At 46.8% G+C, this 27,012-nt stretch overlaps 1 protein-coding gene across 5 annotated transcripts in view; it reads right to left on the bottom strand.

The window, feature by feature from the left end:
* Window positions 1-1,012: 1,012 nt before the first annotated feature.
* Window positions 1,013-27,012, bottom strand: part of TFDP1 (transcription factor Dp-1) — a 774,278-nt gene continuing 748,278 nt past the window's right edge. For all 5 annotated transcript variants that reach the window (XM_069637131.1, XM_069637133.1, XM_069637132.1 and 2 more), the window contains exon 12: window positions 1,013-2,266. In XM_069637131.1, coding sequence (XP_069493232.1) covers window positions 2,104-2,266 — 163 coding nt within the window. In that variant the 3' untranslated portion in view covers window positions 1,013-2,103. The remainder of the gene's footprint in view (window positions 2,267-27,012) is intronic.

Genomic DNA, 27,012 nt, shown 5'->3' on the forward strand with positions numbered 1-27,012 from the left:
ACTGCCATCTGTCTGTTCACACCATCCTGAACTCTATTTTGGGCTGAGCAGTAATCCAGTTCTCAAAGAACTTCAATTGAAACTACTAGTAGTACTACAAACTGCAACACTTTTAGTATTAAGGGTACCTGTTGTTTCAGAACACTATTGCTCCTACTTCTGATAATACTACCGCTACTTAAAGTATTTCTGCTGCCACAGGCACTACTGCAACTATTGGGGCGGTAGTAGTAGCAATAGTTCTACTGCTAGAGGTTTCACTAGTTCTACTATGAATACTAGAAAGGATTATAGTACCAAGTGCCCTAATACTATGAATACTTTAGAAGTAAAATAAGCAATACTGGTGGTTGGAAAAGTACCAGAAGTAGTACTGAAGGAGCAACTAAGCAGCATGACTAGTAGCAGTAATAGTACCATCATCAGACATGCCAGTACCATTCAGAAGGGAGGACTAGCATGAATGGGGGCGAAGGGCAGGGAGGGAGGGAATTTGGGAGAGACACATTAGCTATGTATGAATCTTTGGGTGTGTGTAGGCCTGAAATGTTAGGACAGGTTTCGATTGGGTGGGTCCGGTTGTTGAATCACGAGGATCGGCATGTAGTGCAGAGTCTGTTGGGAGAAAGGGTCAGAATGATCACACACTAGTGGTGCTGAAATTGGTATTTGTGGCTGCACTGGTTTAGCTTCAGTTCTTTGCTAGTTTTGCACCATTTTCAACTAGAAATAGGAAGCGCTGGCTACACCCGTTACATAAGAAGAGAGAACTTTTGTTGAACACACTCAATTGTAGTTATGGCGGCAAGATTCAAATTTTGGTTTCCAGAACATTGAAAAGAAAAGGATGTTTAAACTGGACAACATGAGAATTAGGAGATGGAAAAAAGGCTCGTCAATCTAGGAGAGAAAATACATTAGAAAGAATGTGCATTTGTTTAAAAATAAAAATGCAAGTGTTTTATTGATAAACTCTAACAGTGCCAAAGTGAAACACATTAAACAATTTAGCTTCTGTATAGTCCATAAAATATTACAGAAAGGTTTATTTGTATTTCAATAAAAAGACTATTGTCTTAGGAACAGGCAGCTGACAATATTTTGTGCAGTTATTTCGTGAATACATTTAGACACTACACCTGTCCTGAAATACCTTTTTTTTTATAAAAAAAATAACTATTAAAAATGATTGACAAAGTTTGAGTTAAAAAACTGTTAAAACATTCTCTCTATTTAATTTGAACTTTATATTAGATTACAGGAAGATGCTTGTGAAACAAATACAAAACATTTGTTTCAGTTCATGTTGTTTAATGATAGACTTATAAGAATGTAAACAACTATATAATAAAAAGTTTCAAAGTTTGCCTGTAACAAATCAGGCATTTTTTTTCATTTGCAATAAATCATTCCAAACCTTGAAGACATCTCCTTATAGCTGCACCAGCATGGCAGTAAACTCTTTGCCAGAAAGAAAACTCATACGTCCAACAGAAACACTGAAAAGAACATACATAACTGCTTGAATCACAATGTTAGGTCTAGCCTGTGGGAGAATACATGAACACTTCTGATGTATTGATGTGTACAAAGTAGTCTCATCCATATATACTTTTCGTAGTTTCTTTGGACACTGCATGATTCAAACAAACTACTTCTACATTTCCTTGATAGAATTCATTCTGGCATTACTAAAGACAAATTCTATAAAGACAGCCCATTCAGTGCACTTCTTTTTTTCCACGGAAGGACAGTATTTGACTTTTTAATAATGCAGATGAAGTATTTTTTTAAGCAAATGTAGCAGTTGCTTCTAGGGCCCAAAAGCTTGTCTTTTACACGCATATAAAAATACTAACAAAATTAAATGAAGGATCAGACTTCACACTGGTATCAAAACACATTCACACAACATTAAAAAGAAAATCTCACTGAACCATCCCTTGCTTGCGTATCTGCGGTGCAATCTTGAAGCACATAAGCCTTCAAATATTTCCTTGGGGGTGGGACAAGTTAATAAATAGTGCTCCCACAAATGTATTCCTGAAGCTTGTGGACTTCGATATAATAAACAAAACAAAAGAAATCCCCCCCACAAAAAAATCAGTCATCTTCATCATTTTCGTTAAAGTCGTCTTCATCATCATCATCGTCATCTTCTTCCCCAACATAAGAAACTGGTGTTTCAACTCTGGAGCCACTGTACTGTGAGCCATTGGAGCTGGTTGCCAAAATGCCATCTGCACCGTTGGAAAAGTCACTAGATCTTTAAAACAAAAAAAGACAAGAATAAGACTTGTTAGCCCACAGGGAAGTCCAGTTTATGCTTTATGTATTTTTGTAGTATTCGATGCACTACTTACTGCACAATTCGGATGTAAATCAATAGAAACAAATTGTGCATGTAAAATTAAATACATGAAAACCGATACACCTGGGTGCCCTTGCCAGTCTTCAAACGTTTAACACAGAAAAACAAGTTACTTACCAACTGGTAACGTTCTTTCGATTGGATGTTCCTCCAACGTATTCCACATCTTTGACAAGTAATGTCCGCAGCGGTCTACTTCGGAAACTTTTTCGGCAGAGGGTGTCCTGTGTCGATGGCGTCGGGTCGATGTCCTTCGAAGGCCTCCGTTGAGGGCGACGTCAACGCATGTTATAAATAGGACGCACAGCGCCCGTATGCTCAGTTTATGTTTTTTCCTCCATAACGTGTGGCATGCACATATCCAATGCCTGCTTGACTGCACATACCCTTGCAGAAACTTAAGCTGCAATCTCATAGGAAATTCTCCAGAGGGGCAGGCTGGGAGGGTGATATGGAATACGTTGGAGGAACATCCAATCGAAAGAACGTTACCAGTTGGTAAGTAACTTGTTCTTGGAATGAATTGTGTCCAACATATTCCAGATCTTGGACAGACTCCCAAAGCAGTACCAGAAAATGGGAGGGAAAAGAATTTAGAGTACCCAATCAGATGGCAGAATAAAGAACCACCTTACCAAAGGCCATATCTTGACAATGGAGTGTATCCAGGGAGTAATGTTTAACAAATGTGTGGATAGAAGCCCATGGGGCTGCATCACAAATATTCCTAAAAGGAACTCCCCGCTGCAGGGCTGTGGAAGTAGCCCCACCCCTAGTGGAATGAGATTGCAACACTTCAGGAGGGTCCTTTCCCGCCAAACGGTAACATTCAGTAATGGTGAGGATAATCCACCTGGACAAGGTCTGTTTTTTAACAGCCTCGCCCAATCGTTGACCAGCATACCCCACAAAGAATTGATCGTCCACTCTGACCCTGGACATCCTAGAAATATAAAGCTCGGAGCTCTCCTAGGGTTCAACCTATGGAGTTGCTCCTCTTCCTTACCAGGATGAGGAGGATAGAAAGAAGAACCATTTTCTGGCTCAAATGAAATTCAGACACTACCTTAGGTAGAAAGGAAGGACGTACCCTCAGTACAACCCTATCCTTGTGGAACATAGTGAAGGGCGGCTTAGATGAAAGTGCCTGCAATTCACTCACTCTCCGAGCGTAAGTAACCGCAACCAAGAACACGGTCTAGAAGGACAATAATCTCAGAGGACAAGAGTGCAAAGGTTCAAACGGAGCACCCATGAGGAATTTCAAAACCAAATTCAGATCCCAAACCAGCACCTGGAAAGGGGACAGCAGGAACACATTTGTGAGTCCTTTAAGAAATTGGGAAATCAAATGAATCTTAAAGTAAGAACATTCTTCAGACAAGCGCTTGAAGATAGACAGGGCCCCAGGTAACCCTTAATGGTACCCCACTTGAAGGCCCCTGTGGGCCAAAGAAAGCAAGAAAGACAACACCACAAGAATGGAACACTGAAAAGGATCAACATTTTGTCCTCTGCACCAGTCGCAAAACTTACGCCAATGTTACAGGGATTTTGTTGCTGACCTCCTGGCCGAAAGCAACACCTCCATCACGTCATCCGGGAGGTCCCAATCCTTATACCGCAACCTTTCAGATAGCAAGCGTGAAGATTGAGAGTCCCGACCTCTGGATAGAGAACCGGACTCCCCCCTCCCCTAACCACCCCCCTCTCGCACGCGAGCGCGCGCAGGTCCTCTCGGTAGGGAAGATGGCGCGTGGAAGACAGATGGACATTTCTGGGCGGTCCAGGTACCACGCTCTCCTAGCCCAATCCGGATCAATGAGGATCATGTGGGACCCGAACCTCCGTAACCTCCTTAACACTTGAGGAATGACGGGGACTGGAGGAAACACGTACAGCAGTGGGAATGACCAATCCACTAACAATGCGTCTAAGACTCCTCTTGGAGGAAATGACCTTTAGCAGAATCTCTCGCACAACCGGTTGGCACTAGTGGTGAAGAGATCCACTTGAGGAGTTCCCCAAAGGCCGAATATCTCCAGAAGGACTTCCTGAGCAAACTCCCACTTGTGAGAGATGGTGCTCTGCCTGCTCAGAGAATCTGCCGCCGCATTGTCCTCTCCGGCCAAATGAACCACTGAGCGCGAAATTCCCTGCTAGATTGCCCAGAACCAGAGCTGCATTGCCTCTCTGCACAACGGGAGTGACCCCCCTTTTTTGTTGAAGTAATGCATGGCCACTGGAATCTCTTCCCCCGCACAGACGGCAGAAAAGCCTTCAGGGCCAGCCTGATGGCCCTCAGCTCTTACAGGTTGATGTGGAGTTTGGACTCAGGCGGAGACCAACGACCGCTGGCGGTCAAGTCTTCGGCATGAGCTCCCCATCCTGTGAGGGAAGCGTCCGTCACTACAGTCACCTCCGGCCATGGTTGCCAAAACGGCACCACCTTCATCAGGTTCCCCTCGTTGGCCCACCTCAAAAGATCCTGGGAGACCGAGATTGGAATATGAACGGGATCAGACATCTTGCCCGAGAACTGCGACCACTGCATGTTGAGAACCCATTGCAGGGATCTCATCCTCATCCTGGCCTCTGGCACCAGAAAATTGCAGGATGCCATGAGGCCGAGCAACCTTAAGAATTCGAAAGCTGGGATACTCAGGGCAGGTTGAAACTTGTCCACCATCTGCACAATGTGATGAGCCCTTACCTTGGCAGGCCAGCACTTCCCCTAAGGACGTTTCCAACACAGCCCGAAGTACTGGAGCTGTTGGGAAGGTGTCAGATGAGACTTCTTGAATTTGAGGGAGAAGCTCAGCCTCTGGAGGGAGCGGCAGGTGAGACCGAGGTGATCCAATGCTTGCTCGGGAGAACGCGCATGGATCAGTCAGTCCAGGTAGGGGTAGACGTGAAGCCCCTCTCGCCCGAGATACCCTGCCACCACCACCATTAGCTTGGTGAAGACCCTCGGGACAGAGGTCAATCCGAATGGCAGGACTTTCTGTGCTTGGGATGGATCGGCACATGAAAGTAAGCATCCTGTAGGTCCAGAGGCACCAACCAATCCTGAAGTTGAAGGGCCTGGAGAACTTGAGAAAGAGTGACCATCTTGAACTTGTCCTTCCTGAGAAGTTTGTTCAACCAACGCAATTCCAGGATGGGTCTCAAGCCCAGTCTTTCTTTGGAATCAAAAAATAAGGGGAATGCCATCCCTTGTTCCTCTCCGCTACAGGCACCAGTTCTATAGCGCCTTTCTCTAGCACGGTCAAGATTTCCTGCATAAGGACCACATCTGGAAGCTTCAAAGAGATTCCCTGGTGGATTGTCGTGAGGCCGTTTTAGGAAGGGAAGGCAGTAGCGGTGGGCTTTTTTTTTATCCAGAACCCACGCATCCGAAGTAATAGCTTGCCATTCTTAGAAATGCTGAGACAGTCTGCCCCCAACCAGAGAACCATGGGACAAGGCCTCATGACTGTTGTGGAGCGGCTGTGGCAGCGCTTGAAGGCAAAGAGGCAGCTGCCTGAGCGGCTTTGGCACCTCCATTTCCCCGACCACCACGGGTGATTTTACGCTGACCCCTTTGACTGGCGGTTCCTCTCGTTCTACCAAAGGAGGAGCAGTAACAAAAAGAACCTCCCCTCCACTGCTGTCCTCTAGGACGAAAAGGCAGAGGTTGACGCCCAGCAGCACTTATATTTCGCGGCAGCTTTTGAGGTCTGCAACCTCTCAAGGCTCTCGTCAGCCTTGCTGCCAAACAAATGCGCGCCATTAAAGGGCCTTTTCAAAAGACGGGCTTGCACACCTGGGGAAAACCAGACTTCCACAACCACGCTAATCTGCATATAACGGTGCTGGCAGCCATGGACCGGCTAACACTGTTGGCCGTGTCCAAACACGAATGAAGGGATTCACACATGGCATCCTTGCACAAGAGCAAGAAACCCATCCCTTTCCTCCCCCTCGGGAATATGCTCAGCCGCAAAAGAAACAATTCCACAGTGTGAAAATCTAGTGGAGTTGGCCGATTTCAGCGCCATACTCCCTGCAGAAAACACCTGGCATGCCCAACTGTCGAAGCGTTTGTCATCCCTAACCGCAGGGATGGTAGGGTACGCCGCCTGCCTCGAGGTCGCCGTAGCCACCTGAACCACCAAACTCGTGGGACTGGGGTGAGATGAAAGGTAGCTGGGGTCGCTACTGGAAAGGCAGTATTTTTTAGTTAACTATTTGTAAACTGCTGGAAGAGATTCCGGGGTCTGCCAGGCAGCCGCCACCCTTTTCTGCAAGGTCAAGTGAAAAGGTAACACCGGGTCTGAGGACAGACCTTGATCCAAAATATCCATCAAGTCATCCTGAACAAAGGCCTCAGGAGGAGTGAACCAACTAAGATATTCTGTGACCCTAGCCATCAGTCTCCTGTAGGACGACTCAGCATGAGCCCCAGGCTCAGGTTTGTCAGATTCCACCTCAGGAGAAGTGTCTAAGCCACTGGCATCATGAAGAGATTTTGTTTTCTATGGATGTATGTAGCTAGTACACCGCGATTCCACATCAGGAAGGAATTGAGGCAATAGAGTGGTTACTACTACAGTCTGTAAATGTAGGATGTGATACGCAGTTGGTGGTTGAATTTATCACGATTATTTTGCATAACAGTTACTTTAGGTACCAAGACTCATATTTCTCACGAGTTTCTGGAACATCGATGGGGTCAGCGCTGGCCCCTGCATATGCTAACATTTACATGTACTGGTTTGAAAAGCAATTTGTTTTAGATAAAGTTGAATGGTCCAGCAGGATAATTGTTTGGAAAAGGTACATCGACGACATTTTTGGTGTGTGGTGTGGCTCCAGAGGTGAACTCTAAGAGTGAGTATTTAAACACTGTCCATTCACGGATTAAATTTACTTTAGAAATTGGTGATCCCAAACTACACTTTTTGGATGTTCAGTTAGAAATTGTTAATAATCAGGTTAAAACATCTCTCTTTCATGAATCAACTGATGTTAATAATTTATTACACTTTGCGAGTTTACATCCGAAACCAATGATGGCTAGTTGTCCATATAGTCAGATTTTGCAAAGAGAATTGTTACGGACTCTGATGAATTTAAAGTTGAGTGTGAGTCACTATCAAAAAAATTCTCTGAAAGAGGGTATCCAGCACAACTTTTGAATGAAACGCAGAATAGGGCGCTCCAGATTACAAGGGAGCAATTACTTACACCTAAGGCTAAGAAGGAGTCCGATACAATTTTGCATATTTCAAAATGTTCTCGACAAAGTTGGCATGCCAAAAGAATCATACATAAACATTGGTCGATTCATCATCACGACCCTATACTTCTGGAATTTTTCCCAACACCACCAATGATGGTTTATAGAAGAGGTAGGAACATTAGAGATAGCGTTGTGAGAGCTGAAAGCCGTCCGAAGGAAACTCAGACAACATTGGTGACTAAGAAAAAGGGAACATTTACTTGCTTGGCATGTAGTCATTGTAATAATGTGGCTAAAGGTGAATACATTCTTCACCCGCATACGGGCAGAAAGATTATGCTTAGAGACGTTGCTACATGTAGGTCCACAGGGGTGATCTACAGCATTAAGTGCCCGTGTGGGTTAATGTATATTGGTCAGACAGCCAGATCAGCACGTGAAAGGTGGACTGAGAATAAATCTCAAATACGGTGAAAAAAATTAGAAATCTTCAGTTGCCAGACATTTTAATATGTCTAGACACACTATTGCACAAATGAGGTTTAATGTTTTGGAGGTGGTGAAGAAACCCCCGAGAGGTGGTAATTACATGAGAATATTAGCTCAAAGAGATGTTTTGGATTGACCTCTTGGGGTCTCTGTCTCCAAGAGGGCTCAATGAGGAGTTTTCTTTGAATTGTTTTGTCTAGGTGCTCAGGTATGGTTGTTCAGGTATGATGGTTCAGGTTTTTGAAAATACATAAATGGATAGGAGTTTAAAGTCGTAAGAAGTGGTGTGTGGTGTCCCAGTGTTGCATACTGGTTGCTCCGTCAGGGGTGTATTGAACAGTAGTTGGTTTGTTTATATATTTTGAAATGTAGTTTAGGTATTCAGTTTCTATCTTTGTAGTTTCTCCGTTATGGCACAAAAGTAGCTTACTTGGGTGACTCTGTATTTTCATTTATGATTTGGTAGATAATTTGTTTATTTTGGTGACTTTGAAACGTGCCCGGTGATTTACTGGTGCTTATGGGTGGATATTGTTTTTTTAAATTTATCATACTTAAAAAAAAAAGTGTGTATTTAGTGAGTCTTTTCTTTATGTTTATTCCCCCCCCCCCCTTTTTTTGAAGATGCGCACATTTACCTTTATTTTCGTTTTTTTTCCTCTTTACTTTCGTGTTATGTTGGGTATTACCCGTGTACTCAGAATGATGTGGGTAGCTATTTGCATTTGACTTTGGTTACGGAGCGCCGGCGGGCCACGTGATTTCATCATGTGACCACCCTGAACTAGTATTAAAACGAGTCAGGAAGTATTGTGGATTGGGACCTGTTACGTGTGAATGGGAGAGGAGCCGTTAATCTTTTTTGCGAAGAAGTTTGCTCCTTGAGGTAAGTCTAAGTTGCTTTGCTGTAGTTTTTTACCTAACGTTTGCATTTGCAAAGGAGTTGTAATATTTTAAAATGCTATTGTGTTTGTCTTTTTAGTTGCATTATACGTTTCCACAATCAGCAGATTGCTACATACTGGATGTGGGACACAGGACGTCCTAAATATGTAATGAGTTGGCTAGTAATTTGTTTTAGGTAAATATTTCATGATGGAGGAGGTGTGGTTTTTACATTCTTTGATTGCTTTGGAGCATGGGTGTTTTGTCACTAATTTTTTCGTTTTAAATTGAGGTGATGGCACAAGGTTGTTTTGGACTTTGGTGATTGTTTAAGTTGCACAGACCAAACGGGTAACATGGTATAGGTGTTTTTGAATTAGTTGTTTAGACATCACGTTGTGGTAATTTAATTTTAGGTTATTGGTACTCATAGATTTGCCTTGGTATTTCAGAGATCTGTAATTTCATGCCACTTGTTGAGGACGGCAGGAGTATTTGCAGGTATCCTGGTTCTGTGCACGTCGTGCACAAAGATTTTATTCTATGACATCATTCTTATTTTGAGGTACATGCGTTTTACCATTTTTGAGATTTATGTTTGGAGTCATACCAGCTGCACCACTGAATATACAACCACTTGTGTAGGTTATTCAGAACTGCTGTTGTATTTATGTGTATAGCCAACACTGAATGAAGTTCTTCTGTACAATAGGTTTAGATAGTTTAAACTTTAAATGACCAGTGAGATGTCTTCTAATTGTATATATATACACACATTTACAGATCTTATGCTCCTGAAGAAGGGGATATTCCCCGAAACGCGTAGAGCTTGAAGCTGTATTTCAAAATTGGGAGTCTACTTCTTTTTCTGTTTTGATTTGTTTTTCATGCTGGCCATATGAGAAGCCAGTTGATATCTGTTTTCGCTGGATTTAAAGGAAGATGAACAAGTTACTTTCTTACCTGGTAACGTTCTTTCAACGGGATGTTCCTCCGACGTATTCCTCATCTTTGATATACGTTTCCAGCTTGCTGGCCTCGGAAATTTTTTCTCTGTAGAGGGCGCTGCGCGTCAACATCCGCCGAGTCGATGTCCCTCGACGGCCACCGTATCGGTGCCGACGTCACCATGCCCATAAATAGACACGCGCTGCGTCCGTTGCTCAGTTCCGTTTTGTAATACAACAAAGACATGCCTGAATTGGTTAGTAACCTTGAAGGAGCGAAAGCTGCAACCACAAGGGAAGTTATCACTGCGGGGATGGATGGGAGGGGCGATAAGGAATACGGAGGAACATCCTGTCGAAAGAACGTTACCAGGTAAGAAAGTAACTTGTTCTTCGAAGGGATTGTGTCCTCCGACGTATTCCTTATCTTTCATAGACTCCCATAGCAGTGGTATGTAATTGCAGGAGGGCGTGATGGTGTTATATATCCCTTTAGGGATGGACCGAGTGTAATACGGCTTTGCCAAATCTGGTCTCTTGAGCAGTGGAGGAATCCAGATTGTAAAATTCTGTGAATGTATGTGCGGACGACCATGTGGCAGCCGCACATATGTCCCGGACCGGTACCCCTCTCTGGAGAGCCGAAGAAGCTGCAATACCCCTGGTTGAATGAGCCCTGAGGTTTTGGGGTGGCTCTTTCCCTGCTAGTCTATAACATTCCAGGATGGCCAAGATAATCCACCTGGAGATGGTTTGTTTTGTTATGGGTAGTCCAACTTGTGACCTGAGCATCCTACAAACAGCTGGTCTGCTTGCCTGATTCTAGCCATTCTGCTGATGTAAAAGCTGAGAGCTCGCCTAGGGTCCAGCCTGTGTAGCCTTTCCTCCTCTTTCCCCGGATGGGGAGGAGGGTAGAATGAAGGCAAGGTAATTTTCTGAGTAATATGGAATTCAGAAACCACCTTTGGGAGAAAATTAGGCTTCACCTGGAGGACAACCTTGTCCTTGTGGAAGATTGTATGTGGGGGTTAACAGGAGAGAGCTTGTAGCTCACTCACCCTCCTAGCCGATGTCAGTGCTAAAAGTAGGACAGTTTTAAGTGTGAGAAATCTTAATGTGCAAGAGTGAAGTGGCTCAAATGGTGTGCCCATTAAGAAGTTTAAGACTAAATTTAAAGTCCCATAATGGAACCTGGAATGGTTTTGGAGGGTAAACATTAGTCAGACCCTAGTGTACCACTAGAGGAATTTTGAAATACGATGGTTCCTCCGCAGTGCGCTTGAAGATAGAAAGCGCTGCGAGATAGCCTTTTACAGTGCCAACTTGAAGGCCTGAGTTTGCCAAGTAGAGTGGAAACGATAGCACCGTTGGTGTATCGCATGAAAAAGGGTCGATATTCTCTTCCCTACACCAGCTGCAAAACTTGTTCCAACGGCAGCGGTATAAAGACTTTGTTGCTGGTCTTCTGGCCGAAAGCAACACCTCCATGACGTCACCAGGGAGATCCCAATCCTTGTACCTCAACCTTTCAGAAGCCAAGCGTGAAGGTTGAGGGTTCTGATGTCTGGATGGAGAACCTGACCTCCCTTCTGCGAGAGAAGATTCTCTTTGAGTGGAAGACGGATTGTAGGACAGATGGACATATCTAGAAGGTCCGGGTACCACGTTCTCCTGGCCCAGTCCGGGGCAATTAGGATCATGGTTTTCCGGAAACTTCTCAACCTCCTGATCATTTGAGGAATAACAGGGACTGGTGGAAACGCGTAGAGGAGTGGAAACTCCCAGTCCACTACGAACGCGTCTCCCAGAGCTCCTCTCCGGGGAAATTCCCTTGAACAGAACAGATCGCACTTCCTGTTGGTGCTTGTGGCGAACAGATCCACCAGAGGGGTTCCCCAAAGGGCGAAGATCTCTTCGAGGACTTCCTGAGCTAGCTCCCATTCGTGGGAGACTGTGCTCTGCCTGCTCAGAGCGTCCGCTGTCAAATTCTTCTCTTTGGCTAGATGGACTGCCGGTAGAGAGATTCCTTCCCGAATTGCCCAAAACCAGAGCTGCATTGCCTCTCTGCACAGTGGTAGTGATCCTACGCCTCCTTTTGTTGAGGTAGTGCATGGCCACCGTGTTGTCCGGCATTATCAGGACATTTCTCCCCTGTACTGATGGCAGGAAAGCTTTCAGCGCTAGTCTGATCGCTCTCAGCTCTAATAAGTTGCTATGTAGTCTGGACTCCGATGGAGACCAACGACCGCTGATGGTCAAGTCGTTGGCATGGGCTCCCCACCCTGTGAGCGAGGCGTCTGTGACTACTGTTATCTCCGGCCATGGTTGCCAAAACAGTTCTCCTTTCAAGATGTTCTCTGAATAGGCCCACCACTGAAGGTCGTGGGCTACCTTGTCCGGAATCTGGAGGAGGTCTGACATTCTCCCTGAGAATTGTGACCACTGACTTCTCAGTGCCCACTGAAGAGATCTCATTCTCAGGCGAGCCTCTGGCACAAGGAAGGTGCAGGATGCCATGAGGCCTAGCAACCTCAAAAAGTCGAAGGCTGGGAGACGTTGGGCATTTTGAAACTTTGTGACCAACTGTAGAATATCTTGAGCCCTCACCTCTGGTGGCGAGGCTTTTCCCAGGGAAGTGTCCAGGACCGCTCCAATGAACTGGAGTCTCTGAGATGGTATCATCTGTGGCTTCTTTAAATTGAGGGAGAAGCCCAATCTGTGAAGGAAGAGGCAGACATAATCTAGCTGGGTCCGGGCCTGTTCCGAAGATCCGGCCCTGTTCAGCCAATCGTCCAGGTAGGGATAGACGTGGATCCCTTCCCTCCTTAGACTCGCCGCCACTACCGACATCAGCTTGGTGAAGACCTTCGGGTGGAGGTCAGCCCAAATGGCACAACTTGAAATTGATAATGAGAGTTGCCAATTGCGAACCTCAGGTATTTCCTGTGCTTGTGATGGATTGGCACATGGAAATAAGCATCCTGAAGGTCCAGAGATACCAGCCAGTCCTGGAGCTGGAGGGCCTGAAGGATCTGAGGGAGAGTTACCATCTTGAACTTGTCCTTCCTGAGGAACTTGTTCAATTCTCTTAAGTCCAGGATGGGTCTCAGTCCTCCGTCCTTCTTTGGTATGAGAAAGTAGGGGGGGGTACCAGCCCTTGTTCCTGTCCGCTACAGGTACCGGTTCTATGGCACCTTTCTCTAGCAGGTCCATAATTTCTTGCAAGAGGAGCGGATCTGGAACTTTTCGGGAGCTGTTCCCCGGTGGATGACTCTGAGGGATGTGTAGAAAGGGTAGGCAGTAACCTTGGGCAACTGTACCTTTGACCCGTCCACCTCGGGTGGATCTTCTTTGGCCTCTTTGAGCCTGCTGTCCTCTGCCTTTTCCGAATGCGGAATAATAGCAAAAGGACTTTCCTCTCCCAGAGGTTCCTGAGGGGTGAAAAGGAGTTTGGCAGGTAGCAGCTCCTAAGGATTTTGCTGCTGCTTTAGAAGTCTGTAACTTTTCCAGACTGTCATCAGGCTTTTTTCCGAATAACGAAGAGCTGTCAAAGGGCATATTCAAAAGTCTGGCCTGTACATCTGGAGCAAAGCCAGACTTTCGCAACCACGCATGCCTGAGGATTGTTGTATTATGGCCCTGCTGATACTGCCAGCGGAATCGATGCCAGTTTGAAGAGACTCTCAAGATGGCAAAGATGCCATGTGCATGATGTTAAGGAAGGCTTCCTTCTCCTCTCCATCAGGTATGCAGTCAGCCGCTGATGAAGCACACTCATAATGTGTGACTGAACCTGGCGAGCGTACAGGTGGCGATGGACTTCAACGCCATACTACAGGCAGAGAAGACTTTCTTTGCCATAGAGTCGTACCTCTTGTCATCCCTGTCCTGTGGGACAGTAGGGTAAGCAGTCCTACTGCTGGATGAAGTTGCCGCTTGAACCACCAGGCTCTCTGGGGTCGGGTGTTTTGACAGGTATTCAGGGTCAGCAGCCGCTACTCTATACGTTGTCGACAGTCTTATTGACTGCTGGGATGACTTCGGGAGTCTCCCAATTGGATGCAATTTTTCTTTGTAGGGCTGCATGGAAGGGGACCACCGGGTCCTCCTGTGGGCCTTTGTCCAATATATCCGTTAGATCATCCTGTTGGAAAACAGGTGAAGGCGCAGACCAACCCATAAACTCAATTATTCTTGCCATCAGGGTTCTATATGGTGTTTCGGCATGTTCCCCTGGGTCTGGCTTTACAAATTTCACTTCTGGGGAAGCGTCAAGTCCACTGGCCTCATGAAGTGAGTCCTGTAGTTCCTTAAGCCTCCTTTCTTCAGAGGTGAAATCCTCTGCAGCAGGCAGTGAGGATCTCTGTAAACCAAAAGTTTCTTGGTCAGAGTCTTCTCTTTCTTCATAAATTGAAGACAGACCAGGGTATTCTGATCTTTGAAATGGAGTAAAGCCCATCTCTAGGGCTGAAGGAGCCAAACTCATCGTTATTGGATGAGAAAATGTCGAAGTCGTCGACGCCGATGTAACCGGCCTCGAAGGCGCAGAAAATGGCGTCGAAAAAACTGGAAGGGGCCTCGAAGAATTCGAGAGGATCAGGATCCTACTCAAGGGCATCAATGACGATCTCGGTGTCGTGCCGGAAGCCCTTGAAAACACCGTTGGCTGTGGAGCCTTGGTCCTCTCTTTCATCAGCGTCGACGATGGCGTTGAGTCGATCGACGCGTCGAGGAAACCTTCGACAACGGCGTCGATCCGTGCGTCGAGGGAATCTTCGACGACGGCGGCGAAGGAACCCTCGACGACGGCGAAGATGGTGCCTTCTTACCCGATGGCTCATGGCGCTCTCGGGTGGAATGTTTCGCCGGGTGCTGCGACTCGCAGCGTTTTGATTTTTTCGGTTTTTCACCCGGGGTATCACCCTCAGCTGTCTTCGAGGGGGTCGAGGCTGCGTTCTCGAAGACGCTTAACATTTTCTTTCTGAATTCCTCCCACTCAGTTTGAGAACTGTGTTTGGTGGGACAGGAAACTCTTTCTGGGGACACCGAAGACGAGGAATGGGACCTTCAACATCTCTTTTTTGAGTGTCTAGATCTCGACGAATTGTGGGAGCTGCTTCGAGATATCGAATGGGAGTGTTTTCGACGGCGAGGAGACGAATGCCTCGGTCGACGAAACCTTCAAGGAGGTTTTGGCTGACTTACCTCTCTCGAGCTTCCCCTTTCGCTCCTTCAGGGCTTTCGCCGTCATGGACATGCAGTCCTCACACTCCGAACAATGGTGCTCGGACCCCAAGCACCATAAACAGACCCTGTGTGGATCCGTTATTGACATTTTTTTACCGCAGTCTCGACATTTCTTGAAGCCGGATCGTGGCGTTGTCGGTTCTGATGAAGAAGCCATCGAGAATGATATGGAATATTCGTCAAAATAGATTTAGATAAACCTGACTGAACTGAGCAACGATGTTCCGAGGCCCCACGAAGCGCAGAAAAACAGAACTGAGCAACGGACGCAGCGCGTGTCTATTTATGGGCATGGTGACGTTGGCGCCGATACGGTGGCCGTCGAGGGACATCGACTCGGCGGACGTCGACGCGCAGCGCCCTCTACAGAGAAAAAATGTCCGAGGCCAGCAAGCTGGAAACGTATATCAAAGATAAGGAATACGTCGGAGGACACAATCCCTTTGAAACGTTGTTACTCATGTTTCAGTTTGATAATTCTGTCTGTACATAAAAGTGTTAATATTTTGAAATTTGACTTATTTATTTCAGCTTATAAGGTGTGCAGGGGACGGGAGTGTCTTGAAGTTTAGACACTTTTTGCATCATGAAGAGATTGCCTTAACTCTTCCAATTGACTATCTCTGGAAAAAAGACTGGAACCTCATCAGGCTCAACATCTAAATCTGACCTCTCCTCCTCCTCATAGAGGTCATCCAGAGGGAGGTAAAAGTCCCGTCTTGGGACAGCCGAGGATTTGGAGTCCTTAACATGCCTTACAGACTTGGAAGTAGCCTTCCTTGGAGGATCCACCGTACCAGGGACCTCCGACGGCAATTCCCGGCCAAAAGGCCCCAAAGGCATCGATGGCTTCGGCGTCGAGAGCGCCAACTGCTCCGGCGTCAACAGTGCCGAGGGCTGGTACAAAGGCAAAGCTTTGACATCCGTATCCGACGGACATGGCGCCGACACCAACCTCGAGCCCTTAAGCAGGTTTCTGCTGTCTCGCTGGGGACGAGGACCGAGACCTGGAAGCACATCTCTTGCGACCATCCTGAGCCTTGTCTGAACGGGACCTCCAAGGTTCCCAATGAGGCTTGGGCCGAGAACCCGAGCCCAAAGGCGCACCAGCTACGGATCGAGACCGTTCCTTGCTGGCTTCATTAGACGGCGCTGACAGAACTGTGCCCTGCGATTGAAAAATCGCCAACATCTGCTCCCTGAAGACAGCCCATTCCTCCAGAGTCAAGGACTTTGTTGGACAAGCCACTTTCCTCGCGGCTCCATCCTCCAAGGAGGATGGGGAAAGCAACCGGTGACAGCGCTTCGTAGAATGCAGAGACAAGGACGAATGGTGGGATCCACTCCGGGACCGAGACCCCCAGGACTCCTTCCGACGCCCCTCGAATAGTCGGTGGACATATCGTTGGACTTAGATTTATGGGACTTACTGGTTTAGAACCCCTACCTACCTGAAGCTTTCCGTTACAGTCGTGCAAGGCCTTACCAGTGAGCGACTGGCATTTGGAACAGTCGTCTTTGTCGTGACTCTCACCCAAGCACCACAAACGAATGCGATGCAGGTTGGTAATCGACATCTTAGACTTGCAGCGGAGTCGGAGGGGTCGAAGAAGAAGACATTCACGAGGAATACACGAGGCACGCTTCTCTGCCGAAAAATGTCCAAAGTACACAGCTGTGGACATTACATGTCAAAGATTTGTAATACGTTGGAGGACACAATCCATTCGAAACACATACCTTGAAGTTGTTCAAATCAACAGTGCACAGACAGCAAAGGGCATTTTAAGACCATTACTTCACCAATCCTCAATGGTGGACTTGGAACGGGTCAGCAGCTGCCGACATGAACAGCTCAATTGCCCAAGCACGAAGCCTTTACTGAGCAGCCGTGCGGGTCCATATAAACTGAACAGCATGTATATTTACAAAAATGGATACTACAAAGTGCAATTTATTTTTCTCATAGCCAAGGATCAAGTGTGTAAGTGACCAATGATGAGTCACGTGCATAGTTACTTGTGCAGATTAAAAAGACTGGTCAAATGGCAAGAGAGAACAAATTACCCCTGGTTATGTTCTTTCTGATGGATGTTCCTCCTATGGATTCCTCAGATTATATATTTGTATCCTGCTTTGCAGTCTCAGAAAAAACATTCAACGGGCGGAGGGGCTGTGCAGCCTCAATGTGCCTCAACAGTTACGATTCCGGTATCTGGACGCAACGGTGTACATATGGCTGCACCACGCCCAGTTAATTCAGTCCCTAGTTTTTCCTCTCCCCGTGCTCAGCCACCTTGAGGAGAGTAATGCAACCATGTATGACATTGAGAGAAGAAATGAGATTTCGCTCAGAGTCAGAGGGGTATGCTGGGAGGGCGATGAGGAATCCATGGGAGGAACATCCATCATAAAACAACATTAACAGGGTAAGCAATTTGCTCTTCTAATGGATTGTGCCTTCCCCTGGATTCCTCATCTTAGACTCATTGCTGTTTTAAAGATGGATGTGGGAAAAGCAAATGTGTTTTTGTTCATTTCATTTTTTATTCAGATCCAAAAATAAATCAAACATATCTACTGCAGTACAATCTTAATGATATAAATATTATATAGAAAAGGACTAAGTAAACAGTACATTTGAGAACAAAATTAACATAGTAATAGGATGTAAGTAATGATTTTAGTTAGACATTCTAATTGAATTAGTTGATGTATTACTACTATAACCTATTGAAACCTATTATGGAACATATTAATGGTTTGTGAAAATCTGACCCGATGCACATCAAAGGACATGGAAACAAAACAGACAGAGAAAATGAGAGCAAAAGAGATGGAAGTGGAGGATGGGACATGTACACAAAATGAAATAATATGTATTGAAGATCGATTAACATTCCAATTGAATTAATGAGCTAGAGCTATGACTAATTGCAACAATAGAAATTGGATTTAAACTACAGACTTCTGTTTTAATTTATGAGTTATCACTGCTTAAGTACTGAAGGAAGAAACATCACTTCATGTATGACCGAAAGAGGAGTATTTACAATACATTTCTCCATTCTATGGGCACTACATACATTGTTCCATCAGCCTTTAACTCTAATTGTGGAATTCCTTCCTATTCAATGCTCTCAAACGAATTGCAATAAGAATGAATAAATCAAAAACACGTTAGTTTGATTTTCATTGCATTAAATGCTAGACTACCTAGTAAGATATTGTAAACACTTAGTGGGATTGATGTTTTAAACATCTGTTGGAGAAACATCCATACCCAATGCCAAAATGTTACCAAAAGAGAGCATTCATAGAACATGTGTTTATATGAACCAGTCTCCAACCGGCATGACCAACATAGATCATAAGAAATGTAAGCTTTACATAGTGTGTATGGAGTTAGAAATTCTCGATGCATAAAGTGTAACTCACTGGAGTGAATAACGTATTCCTAGTCCATAGTACCCTTTCCTCCATTCTGTATGGGCATCCATCGCGAGGGATTGGAACAAAACCTTTTCTCCACCAGGAAAAGAAATGTCCCGTTTAAATTTACTGGCACGCGGCCTCAGGAGCACAGGCTTCCTTAACCCCGCCCACCAGTGCCACACCTCCGTCCCCTTTTGACACGTCTGCTGTATAAGAGTAACCACCTCACTGGTCTTATTATAGGGGATGAGGTTAGGACGTATGGAGGAAAGGGGACTAGGAGTACATTAGTCACTCGGGTGAGTAACACTCAATTACTCCTACGTCCCGTCCCCCTTCCTCCATCCTGTATGGGCGATTCCAACTGATAACGCCATTGGGGAGGAGAGCTTGACCTAAGCAAAAAGATGACGTAGCACTGCTTGGACGAACGCTGTATCAGCCCTAGCACCGGTATCCAAGCAGTAGTGCTTGCAAAAAGCTGAAGGGGTGGCCCACGTTGCCGCCCTGCTGATCACGTGCCAGAGAACGTGGCGCTGGAATGAAACTGCTGTCGCCTTACCTCTTACAGCATGCTCCTGCATGCCCTGTGGCGGGTCCTTGCGCTGCACCTTGTATGCTTCCTGGATCATACCCATCAAGCTATGGATGCCTGCTGCCGAGGCCTAGAGCCTCCAACGGTCACAAACCGAGCGTTGGGCTTGCGGATGTCCTTCGTCCTGCCTAGACAGAATTCCAACGCCCTTCTGACATCCAGGGAATAGAGCATCTTTTCTAGATCCTCCTTGGGGTTCAGGAAGAATGTGGGAAGCACAATCTCCTCGTTGATATGGAAGGATGCTGCCACCTTTGGGATAAACGTGGCGTGCGTGCAGAGCACGACCTTGTCCTTGTGAAATCCAGTGTACGGCTCTGAGGCGACTAGCGATTGGATCTCGCTCACTCTTCGGGCCCAACCAGAAGGGCTGCATTTAGAGTGACCAACTTTATGCCTGCCATGGCCATGGGCTCAAATGGCTTGTGCGCAATGTCGCTTAGGACTACATTAAGGTGCCAAACGGGATGAGGGTGCTTGATCGGTGGGTACAACCTGGTTAGGTCCATCAGGTGTTTCTTTACTACGGGATTGGCTGAAGACAGGTTAAGAGAGTTGGAGTTCCTGTACGCACAGATAGCAGCCAGGTACGTTCTGCCTGGACGTCCGACTTGGCGAGATAGGCCGAGAATGATAAAACCTGGTCGAGGGTGCAGGTCAACGGGATCACACTGTGTTCCTTAACCCAAAAGCAGAATCTTGTCCATTTACTTTAGTACTGCTTTCGTGTAGCCTGGCTACTGGCATTTTGGATGATCTCCAGATTGTTGGAGGACATCTGAAGGTGCTGGAGTGTCAGCTGCTCAGGAACCAGGCTGCTAGGGATAGCCTCTCTGGAGAGGGGTGTAGCACTGTGCCGCCCCGTTGAGCTAATAGAGGGCCTGTTGCGGGGAGTAGAATCTCCATCTGAAGTGACATCTGTCGTAGGTCCGAGAACCAGTGTGGCACCACAAGGATGATTGAGGTTCTTGGAGCTCCTGATTTTGCTCACCAGCTTGTGAATGAGCAGTGTGGGTGGGAATGCATATGCCCACACCCCGTCCCAGGGTATCTGGAGTGCGTTTCCTAGATAGTTGCGTCCCCTTCCTCCCCAGGACGCAAACTGTTGGCACGTCCGGTTGTAAGCGGTCGCTAAATAGGTCTGTTGCTGGGTTAGGTTATTTATAACACGCATAATACCCAGAGGTTTCTAAGCAAGGACCCGGGGATTGAACCTGTGTTGCTCTGTGTCGTTTAGCTTCCAAAGCGAGTACGTTGCTGTTAAGGCATCCTCCCGAGATCGGGTGACCCCGTTTGCTGAACACTTCCTGGAGAACTCTCCTGTTCAGCTGCCATTCGCAATTGTTGGCGGCCAGGTGGCTGAGCCTGTCCCTTTACAGACTGGACTCCCCCGAATAGTGGACGTCTGAGAGCAACACTCCCTGGCTGATAGCCGATTCCCAGATGTCCAGGGTCAACGTGCACAGTTGCAGGGACCTGGTGCCCCCCTGTTTGTTGATCTAGAACATGCAGGTCATATTGTCTGTCTGCACACCGACCTGCCCTTGGTCGGTTGAAAGGACCTGAGCACCAACAGAATGGCCATTAGCTACAGCCAGTTGATGCGATTCTGCCGGTCGGGGTACAGAGACCGTGCACAGAGGGTGCTCCCAGGGTGGCTCCTCAGCTGTGGAGTGAGGAATCCCTGGTAATGGTTTACTATGGTGGAGGGGGGTATATGGAGTAGACGGAAGGGTCTGCCCACCGGAATATTGTCCTCCTGGTGCCACGGTCTGAGGTTGTGGTCCAGGTGTTGTGGAATGGAGATCACGGGCCCCCTGATGGCCCAATTCCTGATCCCAGGAATCCACGAAATGTAGCTGGAGCCTCCTCATGCAGAGCCTGGTGTAAGGGATTGCCAGTTGCTGCCAGAGCTCCCAGAAGGGGTCGATACCACCAGGCTGCAGTGATTGATCTGCTGCGGAAAAGTGAGACTGCCGATCGGATCGCTGTCATCTTGTGTCCCATGGGGAAAACCCTCTGCTGCTGTGTGTCCCGCAACAGGCCCAGAAACACTAGCGTCTGAGTAGGGGTGAATTGAGAGTTTTGGTAGTTGATCAAAAACCCCAGATTGAATAGGGTAGAAATGAGTCTGTCCGCCAAGTCTCTTACCTGCTCTGGAGAGGAACCCCCGCCCCCACCCCGACTAGCCAGCCGCCGAGGTACAGGTAGACGTGCAGCCCCTACGATCTGAGGATAGCCGCCACCACACTCATGAGCCCTGTGAAGACTGGGCAGCACCTTGTACTGGAAATGTAGAACCATGACCCAGAACCTGATGCAGTCCTGGGGAGGCTGCACAATGGGAACATGAGATACGAGTCCTTCAGGTCAAGGGAACACAGCCAGTCACCCCACACAATGTCTCAGCAATAAGTGCTGGCTTCACCATCTTGAGTTTCTGCAAGGGTAGGTAAAGATTCAGGGAAGATAGATCTAACACCACTCGCAGGCCTGCCTGGTGGTTCTTCTGGCTAGCAGAGATGTAGGAGTAAAAGCCCTGCCCCTGCGGGGAGGAGGGAGGGTGTGGGGGGGGGGGGGACCTGCTCTGCCGCTTTGCTCTTGACAAGGGAGTGAATCTCTTCTAAGAGTGATGGTGTGCCGATCTGTGGAAGGGGAGGGGGAACTCAGGAGGAGATGGAAGAGGTAGGCAGAAGCCCAAGGACATTACTGGGAGGACCTAGGCGTCCACAAACTTTGCCCGCCAAGCCTGACTGTGCAGGTTCAGCCTGCCCCTGACTGGTGTGCTGTGAACCCGACGCGGAACGTCATTGTTTCTTCTGGTCAGAGGCTGCTGCAGAGGGGGACTGGAAGAACACTGTATGAGCTGTTTTGTGGTGTTTTCTCCGGTGTTGACCGGCTGTCTGTCTTTGCAGTCCTGGAACCTGCAGAAGCTGCCAAATGAGCACCCCCTGTCTTAGCGGGACTAAGACTGAATGAACAGTTCAGTGGCCATTTTGATAAGTATGGCCAGAGACGAACAAGTTACTCTTACCTGGTAACGTTCTTTCGATGGGATGGTCCGACAACGTATTCCATATCTATGACAGTAATCACCACAGCTGAGTTGCTTCGGAAAATCTTTCTGCGTCGAAGACGTCGATACGCTGTCCTCGAGGGCCTCCGTCGAGCCGACATCACCGGATGTTATAAGTAGGACGCATAACGGCCGTAGCCTCAGTTGTAGCTTTTTCCCAGAATGTGTAGCACCAATCTACTGCCAGTATGACCACAGAAAGCCTTGCGGAAACGTAAGCTGCAATCGCATAAGAAATTCTGTAGCGGGGTAGGCAGGGAGGGAGCGATATGGAATACGTTGTCGGACCATCCCATCGAAAGAACGGTACCAGGCAAGAGAGTAACTTGTTCTTCGAAGGGATTGGGTCCTCTGACATATTCCATATCTATGACAGACTACCAAAGCATTACCAACGTAGGGAGGTGGGAAAAGAATTTAGAAAATACAAATTTAGAATGCCCAATCAAATTTCAGAGTAAAGGACCGCCTTGCCAAAGGCCAGATCCTGCCCATGGATAGAATCGAGGGAGTAGTGAAATACAAAAGTATGGACCAAAGCCCAGGTGGCTGCATCACAGATGTTACGAATAGGAACACCACTCTGCAGGGCAGTGGAGGCAACCATACCCCTAGTAGAATGGGCCTGTAAGCCTACCGGAGGATCCTTACCCGCCAAGCGGTAACATTCAGAAATTGCCGAGATAATCCATAGAGACAAAGTCGGCTTAGTAAAAGCTTGTCCCAACCACCTTCCAGCGTAACCAATAGAGAGTTGATCGTCCACTCTGACCTGGGACATGCGTGAAATGTAGAAGCTTAAAGCTCTCCTAGGATCCAGCCTATGGAGCCTCTCCTCTTCCTTACCAGGATGTGGAGGAGGATGAAATGCCGGAAGAATAACCTTCTGGCTTAAATGAAATTCCGACACAACCTTCCGAAGAAAGGAAGGACTAACTCTAAGGACAACCCTGTCCTTATGAAACACAGTCAAGGGTGGCTTAACTGAAAGTGCCTGTAACTCACTCTGCGAGCGGAAGTGACCGCAACTAAAAATACAGTTTTAAGGGTTAACAGTCTCAAAGGACAAGAATGGAAAGGCTCAAATGGAGCACCCATTAGAAACTTGAGAACAAGTTTCAGATCCCAACTGGGCACCTGGAAAGGTGACGGAGGGAACACATTAGTGAGCCCTTGCAGAACTGAGAAATCAAAGGGATTTTAAAATAAGAACACTCCTCAGACGAGCGCTTAATTATAGACAGCGCGGCCAGGTAACCTTTAATGGTACCCACTTGCAGGCCCTTGTGGGCCAAAGAAAGCAAAAAATACAGAACGACAGGAATGTCGCATGAAAAAGGATCCACATTCTTAACCCTGCACCAGTCGCAGAACTTTCTCCAATGGCAACGGTACAGAGACTTTGTTGCCGGCAGTCTGGCCAAAAGCAACACGTCCATCACGTCTTCAGGGAGGTCCCAATCCTTATACCTCAACCGTTCAGAAACCAAGCGTGAAGGTTGAGGGACCGGACCTCTGGATGGAGAACCTGACCCCCTCCCGTGCCAGCAGATCGTCTCGTTAGGGAAGACGACGTGGAGGGCAGATGGACAAGTCGAGACGGTCCGGGTACCACGTCCTCCCGGCCCATGCTGGAGCAATGAGGATCTTCCAGGAACCGAACCTCCGCAGCACTTGCGGGATGACAGGGGCTGGAGGAAACGCGTACAGCAGTGGGAAGGACCACTCGACCACCAACGAGTCTCCCAAGGCTCCTCTTGGAGGAAATTCCCGCGAGCAGAACCTTTCGCACTTCCGGTTGACACTGGAGGCGAAGAGATCAACTTGAGGGGTCCCCCAAAGGGCGAAGATCTCCAGGAGAATCTCCTGACCCAGCGCCCACTCGTGAGAGATCACGCTCTGCCTGCTCAGAGCGTCCGCCGTCACGTTTTAGTCTCCGGCCAGATGAACTGCTGAGATCAAAATTTCCTGCTGGATGGCCCAGAACCAGAGCTGCAACATCTCCCTGCACAGAGGAAGTGACCCTGCCACCCCTTATTGTTGAGATAGTGCATGGCCACTGTGTTGTCCGTCAGAATTAGGACATTCTTTCCTCGCACAGTCGGTAGAAAAGCCTTCAGGGCAAGCCCGACGGCCCTCAGCTCCAACAGATTGATATGGAGTCTGGACCGTCAACGCGTTGGCATGAGCTCCCCATCCTGTGAGGGATGCGTCCGTCACGATCGTCACCTCTGGCCAGGGCAGCCAAAATGTAGCCCCCCTCATCAGATTGCCTTTGTCGGCCCACCACAGAAGGTCCTGGGCGACCGAGGGTGGCACCTGAACAGGGTCCGACATCCTGCCGGAGGACTGTGACCACTGCATCTTGAGAGCCCACTGCAAAGATCTCATCCGCAGTCGGGCCTGTGGCACCAGAAGAATGCAGGATGCCATGAGGCCGAGCAGCCTCAAGAACTCGAACGCCAGGAGACTCTGGGCATGTCGAAACGTGTGTACCATCTGCTGAATGTGAAGAGCCCTCACCTGGGGAGGAACACACTACCCCAGGGAAGTGTTGAGCACTGCTCCGATGTACTAGAGCTGCTGAGTTGGCGTCAAGTGGTACTTCTTTAAGTTGAGGGAGTGGCAGGTGACGGACAGATGATCCAGGACTTGCTCGTGAGAGCTCGCCCTGATCAACTGATCGTCCAGGTAGGGGTTAGGTCAACTGTTCGTATCCCGTTTCATGTGTGAATCTTTAATCATTCCTGTAGGTCACAGAAAGTTGGAGCTACTTGGAGTTCAAAAAATGGAAATGCAGTCTAAAAAGGCTGTGAGGCCATTAGGTAAGGGGCAGCTCTTCTAAAAGTAGCACACTCTTTCCATCTTGGTGTGCGCAGGAACAGTTGTCTCAATATCTTTTTCCTTTCAGTAGAGATATTTGATGTAGGTCATGAGAGCCCTCATGGCCTAAAGATTCACACATGAAACGGAATACGAACAGTTGACCTAGCCCAGGTCTTTCCAATCACAACAAGACAGCTACAGAATCTAATCCACAGTTCTGGATAGCTCTGTATCAACAAAAATGGATCTGCCTCCCTCCCTCCACCCCTTGCACTCGAGCTTGTGGAACTGGATTTCCAGTTCTTTGCTTCATTAATTCTGATGAACCAAATACATTTTCCTCTAAAACCGTTGTTTTTGTGTTATCACGCCTTATCCTATTAATGGTTCAAAGGAAACCAACGGCTACAACAGCTATACCCTGTTCGTTGTTATACAGATGTAAAGTCACTCATTGCAAATTTTACTATAAATTCCACAGCTGTAAGAAAATGGTTTCCATTTTTGATTTTATTAGTGTAGGCTACTCCCTTACTTAGCCAGAGTTTCCATAATATTGGTCTGCCATTTATGGATATATATTTATTACAGCATAAGAAAGGGGATTATAGCTTTTGATGGCATCTCTATTTTATAGAAAAGGAATTCCATTAAATAGGAAATGACAAATAAATTGGCCAGGAATACGATGAATTAGAACAACTGAAAATATAGGTTATATCTTTCATATAAAAGGGTATGAATAAGTGTTTCACCACATACGCATAGGCATATGGTCAATCATTTAGGAGAAACCAGTTTTGAGCTTGATTTAGTGTGAAAGCCGTATAACACTTGAAATCAGGAATTCAACTAAACATGGATTTTTTTAACTTTACCAAGTGATTCTCCTTTTTTTATGACCCCCAGAGGAAATCAAATAGGATGATGTTGATAGATTTGAAAACTGATGCCGTTAAAGGGATATGAAGCATTTGTAGATAAAACGGAAAGAACTACTGGTACAATCATCATATTAATCGATTGTCGTCTACCCCACCACGTTAAATATAACGTGGAACACGGACACTAATATCACGCAATCTTGTTAGTAAAGTTTGTGTATTTAATTTTATCTGCATAAGAGGGTGGGTAATGACAGTGGGAGTCAAAGGGCTTCAACTATCTGTCTTTGCCCAAACAGTTTTAACACAAAATAGACAGTAGCTATTTCATTAAAAAAATATTTTTACCTAGATCTAAGTCCCTAATGCTAACTTTTTTGCCCTGTGGTGAATAACTCATACCCCCATAGTATAGCAGAACCGTGCCTAGTTGGCGATGGTGTGCCGCCTACAAGGGGTATGGGAATCCTTGCCCTCAGCACTCTCACTACTTTCCTCAATCTAGGTAGTAAGTGCACATGTCATGGGGGTCGGTGTCTTAGTTTATTAGTACCACCTCCAGGATAGGTGTCTTATGATTAAAACAATTTTTGTTTTGACCAAGCCTGATCAAAACAACAACTAAAAAAGAAAAGAAAGAAACATTTCCATCAATCAGTTGGATAACTTTGAATTGTTGTGATAGGTTAAAATGATGAAATTTGATTATTCAAGCCCATTCCTCCAATTAGTGTAGGGTCTTGGAGTTGTGGTCATCGACCAAACAACTCATGTAAATAGTCAATTTACATGAGATTGCACTTACTACCTAGATTGAGGAAAGTAGTGAGAGTTGAGGGCAAGGATTCCCATAGCCCTTGTAGGCTGCATAAGAGGGTACAATGGAGAGTCCCAAGTATTTAATGGAGAGAGGATGCCACTTGAAAAACGGAATCAACAAAATCATGTTTGAGTCAAAACAATGAGTGGAAGCATTTCTGATTTGTGCTGGTTTAATTTGCACCCAGAAACTAATGTTTTAATAGTATCCATT

This window comes from Ambystoma mexicanum, chromosome 7p (assembly GCF_040938575.1).
Source record: "Ambystoma mexicanum isolate Mex_15411 chromosome 7p, UKY_AmexF1_1, whole genome shotgun sequence".
Lineage (NCBI taxonomy): Eukaryota > Metazoa > Chordata > Amphibia > Caudata > Ambystomatidae > Ambystoma > Ambystoma mexicanum.